General features: G+C 37.3%; 1 protein-coding gene across 2 annotated transcripts in view; it reads left to right on the top strand.

The window, feature by feature from the left end:
• The window catches only part of CDKL3 (cyclin-dependent kinase-like 3), an 83,086-nt gene that overhangs the window by 48,290 nt on the left and 23,397 nt on the right, over window positions 1–11,399 (top strand). For both annotated transcript variants that reach the window (XM_011958806.1, XM_011958807.1), the window contains 3 exons: window positions 4,184–4,296; window positions 6,282–6,421; window positions 10,746–10,834. In XM_011958806.1, the coding sequence (XP_011814196.1) occupies window positions 4,184–4,296; window positions 6,282–6,421; window positions 10,746–10,834 (342 nt within the window). The remainder of the gene's footprint in view (window positions 1–4,183; window positions 4,297–6,281; window positions 6,422–10,745; window positions 10,835–11,399) is intronic.

The raw sequence follows: 11,399 nt of genomic DNA, 5'->3' as shown, positions 1-11,399 counted from the left end.
AAAATAGTAATAATAATGAGTAACTTAAAGCTTGAGAGTTAAAACTTGTTTTTTTAAAAATGTGAAAGCTCATACTTTTATTAGTCATCAGAAAGATGCAAACTTATATCACAAGGTGGTACCAGTATGGTTAAATTGAAAAAAAGACAGTAAATACCAATGAAAGTGGAGCATTTAGAACTCACATACACTGGTGGGGAAATGTAAACTCGTACAATCACTCTGGAAAACTGTTATTAAATAACAATTAAAGCTGAACATACACATATGTATATTCACCAAAAGATCCAAAACTTGGTCTTAATTTTATTTATTCTCACTACAATTTATTAATATTCATTAAATTCTTAAAACTTGTGAAATAAGCAAGTTTATAAGTTACTATTATATCATCCATGCTTATAATGTAGATCTGAAAAACTGTATGTATTATAATTAATTCCTTTATTTCTTAGGTCATTATCTAGCAGTATACACACATACATACACATACTTCTCCATCTCCTTCCTTTTGAACAGAAATAGGAGCATACTATATACATAGTATACAATCTTGGTTTCCCTCCCCACTCTTCTTTATTTACTTATGAGATAGTGTCTCACTCTCTCTCACAGGGTGGAGTACAGTGGCATACTCATGGCTCATTGCAGCCTTGATTTCCCAGGCTCAAGTGATCCTCCTGCGTCAGCCTCCCAAGTAGCTGGAACCACAGACATGAGCCACCAAGTCCTGCCACTTTTTATTTGTTTATATTCAGAGGCTTTAATTTTTAGACCAGTTTTCGGTTCCAGAAGAATTGAACAGGAAGTGTAGTTTCCTTATGTCCCCTCCACCCTACTCCACACATTTCTCTATTACTAACATCTTGTATTAGTGTGGTACATTTGTTACAGTTATGTACCAATATTGATACATTATTAACTAAATTCCATAGTTTACATTAGAGTTTACTCTGTGTTGTATTTCCTGGGTTTTGATAAATGTATAATGTCATGTATCCATCATTATAGTATCATACAGAATGATTTTATGGTCCTAAAAATCTTCTGTGCTTCATTTTTATTCTTCCCTCCCTCTCCCAAAACTCCTGGCAGCCATTGATCTTTTTACTGTTACTGTACTTTAGGCTTTTCCAGAATATCATATAGTTGGAATCACATAGTATGTAGCTTTTTCAGACTGGCTTCTTTGACCTAGTAATATATATTTAAGGTTCCTCCTTTTTTTTGGTGTCTTGACAGCTCACTTCTCTTTTATTGCTAAATAATATTCCATAGGTCAGGTGTGGTGGCTCATGCTTGTAATCCCAGCACTTTGGGAGTCTGAGGCAGGCAGATCACGAAGTCAGGAGATCGAGACCATCCTGGCTAACACGGTGAAACCCCATCTCTACTAAAAAATACAAAAAAATTAGCCGGGCATGGTGCGGGTGCCTGTAGTCCCAGCTACTCGGGAGGCTGAGGCAGGAGAATGGCATGAACCCGGGAGGCGGAGCTTGCAGTGAGCCGAGATCGCGGCACTGTACTCCAGCCTGGGTGGGTGACAGAGCGAGACTCCATCTCAAAAATAATAATAATAATAATAATAATATTCCATTATATGTATGTACCACAGTTTATTTATCCACTCACCTATTGAAGGACATCTTTATTGCTTCCATGTGTTGGCAATTGTGAAGCAAGCTGTTATAAGCATTCATGTCCAGGTTTTTGTGTGGAGAGAAGTGTTCTACTCATTTGGGTAAATCCCAAGGAAAGCAATTGCTGGGTCATATGGTAAGACTATGTTTAGCTTTGTAAGAAGCTCTCAAATTATCCTCCAAAGTGACTGTATAATTTTGTGTTTCTACCAGCAGTGAATGAGAGTACCTGTTGTTTGCCATCCTCACCTGCATTTGATGTTGTCGGTATTTTGGATTTTAGGCATTCTAATAGGTGTGTAGTGGTATCTCATTATTGTTTTAATTTGCAATTATCTGATGACATATGATATTGGGCATCTGTTAATATGCCTATTTGCCATCTGTGTATCTTCTTTGGTGAATTGTGTCTTTGTTTATTTTGCCCATTTTTTAATTGGGTTATTTTCTTATTGTTGAATTTTAAGAGTTTTATGTATTTTGGATACAAGTTCATTATTATTTTGCAAATATTTTCTCCCAGTTTGTGGCTTGCTTTTCATTTGCTTAATGGTATTTCTCATGGAGCAGAAATTTTTAGTTTTAATGAAGTTCTACCTATCAATTTTTTCTTTTGTGAATTATACTTTTGGTGGTGTATCTAAAAACTCATCACCTAAGGCCATGTAGATTTTTTCCTATGTGATCGTCTAGAGGTTTTACAGTTTTTCATTTTATATTTAGGTCTATCATCCATCTTGAGGTAATTTTTGTGAAAGGGGTAAGATCTGTGTCTAGATTTAGTTTTTTGTATGTTCCAGCACTATTTGTTGAAAAGACTATCTTTTTTTTTTTTTTAATTGCCTCTGTTCCTTTGTCAAAAATCAGTTATCATATTTGTGCAAGTCTATTTCTAGGTTCTTTATTCTGCTCCCTTGATCAGTTTATCTATTCTTTCACCAATACCATACTATCTTGCTTATTGTTTAAAACATCTTGAAGTCAAGTAGTTTCAACCTTTGTTCTTTTTCAAATTGTGTTGGCTATTCTGGGTCTATTGCCTCTCCATATAAACTTTGCAATCAATTGTCAATATCTACAAAACTATTTCCTAGGATTTTTTTAAATTCACAGATTAAATTGTATGTATTTATTGTGTACAGCATGATGCTTTGAGGTATAAATACATTATAAAATGACTAAATTTGGCTAATTTACATATGTGTGTTACCTCACATAATTATCAATTTTTAATTTACTGGAATTTTGATAGGAATTGTATTGACTCATTACATAAAGCTTGGAAGAACTGACATCTTGACAATATTGAGTCTTCCTATCGATGAACAAGGAGTATCTCTCCATTTATTTAGATCTTTGATTTCTTTTATGAATTTACTTTTTTCATTTGACAATTTATCTTGGAGATCATTCCATTTCAGCACATATAGATAGATCTACCTCATCAATTTCTTTTTTTTTTTTTTTGAGACAGAGTTTTGCTCTTGTTGCCTAGGCTGGAGTGCAATGGCGCGATCTCGGCTCACCACAACCTCCGCCTCCCAGGTTCAAGCGATTTTCCTGCCTCAGCCTTCCGAGTAGCTGGTATTACAGACATGTGCCACCACACCTGGCTAATTTTGTATTTTTAGTAGAGACGGGGTTTCTCCATGTTGGTCAGGCTTGTCTCGAACTCCTGACCTTGTGATCTGCCTGCCTCGGCCTCCCAAAGTGCTGGGATTACAGGTGTGAGCCACTGTGCCCGGCCAGACCTCATCATTTTTAACAGATGAATAATATTTTATTGTGGGGTGGTACAAAAATTTTCTTAGCCATTCCCTTATAGGTGGATATTTAGGTTGTTTGCAATCTTTTTCTTCCACGAACAGTGCTGCAGTGAAATTCTTATGTAATTTATATTTGTGCACACATGTGAGTATATCTTAGGATAAATTCGTAGGAATAAAATTGTACAATCAAAAGCATATACAATTTCAATTTTGGTGGCTTTTGCCAATTTTTCTTCCAAAGAAGTCATATAAGTTTGCACTCCCAGAACAGTACTTGGGACTATTTCTTTCTGATAGTCTCACCAATATAGCAGTTACCAATTCTTATAAAGTTGGTATATGATCTACAATAAAAACTTACAAATGGGCTGGGAGCGGTGGCTCATGCCTGTAGTCCCAGCACTTTGGGAGGCTGAGGCGGGTGGATCACGAGGTCAGGAGTTCAAGACCAGCCTGGCCAACATGGTGAAACCCCATCTCTACTAAAAATACAAAAATTAGCCGGACATGGTGGCATGTGCCTGTAGTCCTAGCTACTCAGGAGGTTGAGGCAGGAGAATTGCTTGAACCTGGGAGGCAGAGTTTGCAGTGAGCTGAGATTACGGCGCTGCACTCCAGCCTGGGTGACAGAGCAAGACTGTCTCGAAAAAAAACAAAACAAAACTTATAAATGATACCACTTGTTTCTTTGGCTTTCTTTAAACATATTTTTAAGAATATATTTATATATTTCTACATGAAAAAGTGATTTTTTTTTTCCCTGATCTGTTTCAGACCTGTGGATATCTGGGCTTTGGGCTGTACGATCATTGAGATGGCCACTGGAAATCCCTATCTTCCTGGTAGCTCTGATTTGGATTTACTCCATAAAATTGTTTTGAAAGTGGGTAGGTATTACTGAAATAGCATGAGTTGCATGTCTAAAATAACTATTGCCAGATCAATTCTGCTTGATTTTCAAATTTAGCTGTTCTGTATAAGAATAAGGAAGCATATTGTTTTGATAGATGGCAGCAGATGGGTTCCTTGGGCTGATAAAGAAGGCAGAAAATTCTCTGTTTTTGCAAATAATATTTTCTTTGCTAGGATGTAAATAACTAAGCCATATGTTGATTGTTGATGCTAAGAAGAATAGAACAATAGGAAGATACTTTAATTTGTCTAAAAGTTGTTTTTAAGTTAGGCTTTTTCAAATATTTGTACCTCTGTATAAGGACTTCAAATAGTAGAGTTGAGTCAGATGCTTTTTTAAAGCACTTGGAAATAGAAAATTAATTATTTACTCAGAAACCACCCTTCTTTTTAAAGAAAACGATAATAGACAGCCAGATAGCTAAATAACTTATTCAAGAACATATTTGATGAAGGCTGGGCATGGTGGCTCATGCCTGTAATCCCAGCACTTTGGGACGGCCAAGGCAGGCGGAGCACCTGAGATCAGGAGTTGGAGACCAACCTGACCAACATGGAGAAACCTTGTCTCTACTAAAAATACAAAAAATTAGCCAGGTGTGGTGGCACACGCCTGTTGTCCCAGCTACTCGGGAGGCTGAGGCAGGAGAATCGCTTGAACCCAGGAGGCAGAGGTTGCAGTGAGCCGAGATCACGCCACTGCACTCCAGCCTGGGCAACAGAATGAGACTCTGTCTCAGAAAAAAAAAAAAGAATATATTTGATGAGAGTTTAATTATTTGATGATCTGCTTTGGCCACCAAAACATTATGATGGTTAGCCTTGAATGTGCTATTTCAAGATTTGTGTTTTTTTTTAATTTTAAATTTTAATTTTTTTGAGACAGGGTCTCACTTTGTCACCTGGGCTGGAGTGCAGTGGTGCAATCATGGCTCACTGTAGCCTCGACTTCCTGGGCTCAGGTGATTCTCCCACCTCAGCCTCCCGAGTAGCTGGGGCTATAGACACGTGCCATCATGCCCGGCTAATTTTTGCATTTTTAGTGCAGCCGGGGTTTTGCCATGTTGCCCGCCTTGACCTCCCAAAGTGCTGGGATTACAGGCGTGAGCCACCGTGCCTGGCTAAGATTTATTTTTTATTATTCCTGACTGAGGAGCTTGAGGAGCTCTTTGTGTAGTGGGGAAGGTATGCATAAATTTGTAATTACAGGATTATGAGGAAGATACTATGACTAATTCTAAAAACAGTGAAATCTGGATAATTATTGATTTAAGATACAGTTTAGAGCCTTAAACCACCTCACTTTTTTGTGTCTTTTAAGAAGTTCTGGTTAAGAGATTAATATCAGAAGGAACCTTAGATGGTGGGGTTTAATCCTATCATTTCACAGATGAGAAAATCAAGCACATAAAGGAAGAGATTTACCCAAGGTCACAGAACTAGTTATAGCAAAACTGCTAGAACTTAGTTCCCTCCACTCATATTTATAGTTCTTTCCATTCTGCTACTACTCTCTAGCCTTGTTTCTTTTTTTGCAATATTTTGATTTCTACATACCTTTAATATTTTAGCTACTTTGAGTAAGGTTTCAATGTATTTTGCTGATGAACACTTAATAGTAAAATCATTTGGATACCCACATGGAAATGCATAGAAGTTGGAAAGTGCATTTTCTGACAGCATTACACATTATGTCTTATAGTTTGGGAAAAGCAAGTAAACCTGGTGGTTTTATATCTTATGTTGCCTGTGGGCTATCAGCAGATAACTGAGGAAACCTCAATTTTTTATGACATAGTCAGATAATTTTTATTCAACTTCAAAAAATTAAAAGACATAATTGATATTCTTCCTTGTATCAGTTTTTAGTATCTAATGTAGATCACATAGCAATTTGATTATTTTGATTATAGACTAATTTCTCTGTTTTTAAAATATACATTTTTTTTTCTCTTTTCAGGCAATTTGTCACCTCACTTGCAGAATCTCTTTTCCAAGAGCCCCATTTTTGCTGGGGTAGTTCTTCCTCAAGTTCAACACCCCAAAAACGCAAGAAAAAAATATCCAAAGCTTAATGGATTGTTGGCAGATTTAGTTCATGTATGTCTTTTTTTCCCCCCCGAGACAGAGTCTTGCTCTGTCACCCAGGCTGGAGTGCATTGGAGCAATGTCAGCTCACTGCAACCCTCACCTCCCAGGTTTAAAAGATTCTCCTGCCTCAGCCTCCCAAGTCGTTGGGATTACAGGCGGCTGCCACCGTGCCCGGCTAACTTTTGTAATTTCAGTAGAGGTGGGGTTTCACCATGTTGGCCATGGTTGGCCAGGCTGATCTGGAACTCCTGAGCTTAGGTGATCTGCCCACTTCAGCCTCCCAAAATGCTGGAATTACAGGCATAAGTCACCGTGCCCAGCCAGTTCATGTATGTTGAGAAATTAAGAATTTATATCTGAGAAATTTGCATAAATTATAATAGTTTTAAATTATCACTTTAATGAAATTCCGAAAGGATTCCTAAAGTAATGTAATCTGTAGAAAGTTATGTCTTTAGTACAGAGAAATTAAAATTCATAGACTGTCAGAGCTGAACGCCCCCTAAGATAATTATGTTCATTATATTTAATTTATCTCTATTTTAATGATAATTAGGTATAAACTGGAGAAATGGGCCAGGCACGGTGGCTCACAGGTGTAATCCCAGCACTTTGGGAGGCCGAGGCCAGCAGATCACGAGGTCAGGAGATCGAGACCATACTGGCTAACATGGTGAAACCCCATCTCTACTAAAAATACAAAATAATTAGCCGGGCATGGTGGCATACACCTGTAGTCCCAGCTACCCGGGAGGCTGAGGCAGGAGAATCACTTGAACCTTGGAGGCCAAGGTTGCAGTGAGCCAAGATCAGACCACTGCACTCCAGCCTGGATGACAGAGAGAGCCTCTGTCTCAAAAACAAACAAAAAAAAAAAACAAAAAAACTGGAGAAATTCTAAGGACTTACTGTGTTTATCACTACCTTTTAACATTTAGTTTAGCCCCGTTAGGGACATATTTTTTGTACTAAAATATCTACAGGACCTCAGCAGCTATAGTTTTAATGTCTGAAGATACACCAAGGCCAAAATCTGTCTTGAACTGGAGAAAATGAAAACATTATATAACTCCTTTTTATTATTTTAAAATTTAATTTTTAATTTATTATTTTTATTTTTGTTTTTGTTTTTTTTGAGATGGAGTTTTGCTCTTGTTGCCCAGGCTGGAGTGCGATGCTGCGATCTCGGCTTACCACACCCTCTGCCTCCCTTGGCAACATAGTAAGACCCTATCTCTAATCAAAAGCATAGGGTGTCATGGTACCCACTTGTAGTCCTAGCTATTTGGGAGGCTGAGGCAGGAGGATCCTTTGAACCCATGAGTTTGAGACTGCAGTAATTTATGCTTGCACCACCGCACTCTAGCCTGGGTGACAGAGCAAGACCCTGTATAAAAAAAGAAAAAAAGAATCCTTAACCTGTGTGTCAACTAAAATATTTATCTTATTGATTTGTGAAAAAAGCACATTAATCTTTTGTCATAAGTTTTGCAATACGCTTTTTTTTTTTAAACAACTAGAATCATCCAATGATTTGGAATGCTACATTTATCATAGACAAAAAGCTTATACATGTGTGGGTTTGTTTCTGTTACATTGATTTTTCTCTTTATTCTAGAAGTAGTACAACTTTGATTTGTTATTGTAACTTTAAAATACACCTTGATAGCTGATGTAGGGCACATTTTTTCCTAGATACAAATTTTCTAAACAATGTTATTGGGGTATAATTTATGAACAGTGAACTACACATACTTAAAATGTACAATTTGAAGACTTTTGATTCATGTATACACACATGAAACCACCACCACAGTCAAGATATCTAACATACACACACACACACACACACACACACACACACACACGATACCTAACATTTCCATCACTCTCCAAAATTTCATTGTGTCCTTTTACAATTCATCTTTTCTTCCATTTCTGTCCCCAGATAACCACTGATTTGCTTTCTCTTCCCATAGATTAGTTTGAATTTCCTAGAATCTTATATAAATAGAATCATACAGTAGGCACTCTTTCATGTTTGGCTTCTTCCACTCAGCATAATGGTTTAGAGATTCATTCATGTTTTTGTATGTATCAGCAATTTGTTCCTCTTTTGCAGAGTAGTAGTTCATTATATGACTATACTACATTTTAAAAAATCCCTTCACTGTTGTTGGACATTTGGGTTATTTCCCATTTTTCGCTATTACAAATAAAGTTGCCATGAGAACATTCATGTTCATCTTTGTGTGGAACACACAGTGTATTTTCATTCCTCCAGCAGAAATATCTAAGAACAGAATGGCTGGGTCATGGGAAGGCATATGTTTAATTTTTTAAGAAACTGCCAATCTGTTTCCCCAAGTGTCATATTTTACACTTTCCAAAGTAGGGCATATATTTAAATTTACTGAATTATATATGCAGAAGGACTGCCTCTAATTGTCTGCCTCTATGATTTGGTCAGACCTTTTAGCATTTTTCATATTAAGTTTTAGTGATAGATTACCATTATGTTCTAAAATGAGCACATATTTTTAACTGTTTTGTTTTGTTTTGTTTTGTTTTTGAGATGGAGCTTTGCTCTTGTTGCCCAGGCTGGAGTGCAATGGCACGATCTTGGCTCACCACAACCTCCTGCCTCCTAGGTTCAAGCGATTCTTCCGCCTTAGCCTCCCGAGTAGCTGGGATTACAGGCATGTGCCACCACGCCCGGCTAATTTTGTATTTTTTTTTAGTGGGGATGGGGTTTCTCCGTGTTGGTCAAGCTGGTCTGTAACTCCCAACCTCAGGTGATCCACCCTCCTTGGCCTCCCAAAGTGGTGGAATTACAGGCATGAGCCACCACGCCTGGCCAACTAGTTGCAGTCTTAAAGACTGCCACATCATTAAGTAGGTAATAGACTTAAATAATTTCTCTTTGTGAATCAATGTTTTTTATTTTGGTTAAAAAAAAAACCCCACATAACATGGAATCTACCTTCTTACAAAATTATTAAGTGTACAGTATGGCATTTTTAACTATATGCACATTATAGTACAGCAGATCTCTAGTTTTTTTCTGTGAATCAGTTTAAATATGCATCTTGAAATAAACAGAAACATAATATTATATACAATTATCTTGGATTTGCTGGATTTTAATTGTGGCTCCTCTACTTATGAGATCTTAGACAAATTACTTGATCTCTCTGGGCCTCGGTCTCCTCATCTGTATAAAGAGGATAATAATAATACTTACTTTGTAGGATTGTTGTTGGGATGGAATGGAGAAAAAGACTGGAGCATTGTCTGGTATGTAGTAAGCATCAATAAAAGTTACTAGTCAGGCATGGTGTCATGTGTCTGTAGTCTGAGCTACTCAAGAGGCTAAGGAAGGAGGTTATCTTGAGCCAAGGAGTTCAAGGCTCCTGTGAGCTATAATTGCACCACTGCACTCCAGCCTGGGCGACTGAGTAAGAACCTGTCTCTAAAAAATTTTTAAAAACCAAGCATGGCGGCTCTCTTCCGTAATTCCAGCACTTTAGGAGACTAAGGCGGGAGAATCGCTTAAACTCAAGAGTTCATCAGCCTCACAACATAACAAGACTCCCATCTCTACAAAAAGAAGTTAACTATTATTGTTTTACCTCCTTTCACAGGAGGAATGAAAATTATAAAGCAGATGCTTTTTATTCAAAACGTGTCTTCAATATTTTGATTAAAGAAATGTGTTCCATTTATAATTATTGTTATTTAACTACATATAGATTTGTTATGTACAACTTAACATTCAAAACTTCCTTCCATATTTTGTTTGTTTGTTTCTATACCAAGAAAGGGAAACAGAAAAGAGCTGATTTAATAATGGGTTATTGAAAGATTTAGGGACTTGAATATTTGCAAAATGGTATCATGCTATAGAAAGAGTGCTGGATTAGGAGTCAAGATAACATGGGTTAAAACTCTTGTTTGACAAACTGCTAATCATGCTTCCAGATCTGTAAAATGCAAATGATTATACATGAACTTTCCACCTCGCAGGGCAGAAAAGAGGATCAAAATGAGCTAATTAATTTTTGCTAATTTCAGCAGAAACAGACTGACCTCTGTTTTGGCTAGAATCATGAGACATTTAACCTATAATAATGTTCTGCAAGTGCAAATTCCTTAAGGAAATAGACAGTCAGAACTTACTACCAGAAATTCCTGAGGGCTAATTCCATCTTTTCAAGAATGCTTTTTGATCTGGATAATTAATTAATTCTTAATTTGTAAAATAAATTTAATTTTTACCATATGGAGCCCTGTTGAGAGCTCACTTATCATTACAATCTTTTTCCTTTCCTAGGCTTGTTTACAAATTGATCCTGCTGATAGGATATCATCTACTGATCTTTTGCATCATGAGTATTTTACTAGAGATGGATTCATTGAAAAGTAAGCATTTTGAGTGAACGTGGATTTTTTTAAAGCATTTTGTATTGGGAAATTTTACTAGCAGGAAAATTGCTGTGTAGGTTACTTTTACATAACAAATATTCAGTTTAACAAAAATTTATTGAGTTATTGTATCAGGTATTGACTAGAAAGATAGTAGACTTAACGAGTGTCATGAATGAAAAACCTAATAATAGGATGGGCACAGTGGCTCACACTTGTAATCCCAGCACTTTGGGAAGCTGAGGCAGGCAGATTGCTTGAGCCCTGGAGTTCACGACTGGCCTGGGCAACATAGGGAGACCCCTGTCTCTACAAAAAATACAAAAATTAGCAAGGTGTGGTGGCACACGCTTGTAGTCCCAGCTACTCGGGAGGCTCAGGTGGGAAGATGGCTTAAACCCTGAAGATAAGAGGTTGTAGTGAGCTGAGATTGCACCAATGCACTCCAGCCTGGGTGACAGGTTGAGATCCTATCTCAAAAAAAGAAAAAGAGCCGGGCATGGTGGCTCACGCCTGTAATCCCAGCACTTTGGGAGGCTGAGACGGGCGGATCACGAGGTCA

Source organism: Colobus angolensis, unplaced genomic scaffold, assembly GCF_000951035.1.
Source record: "Colobus angolensis palliatus isolate OR3802 unplaced genomic scaffold, Cang.pa_1.0 Scaffold476, whole genome shotgun sequence".
NCBI lineage: Eukaryota > Metazoa > Chordata > Mammalia > Primates > Cercopithecidae > Colobus > Colobus angolensis.
Note: the sequence above shows the minus strand (reverse complement) of the source record. Positions and strands in the feature narration are given on the sequence as shown.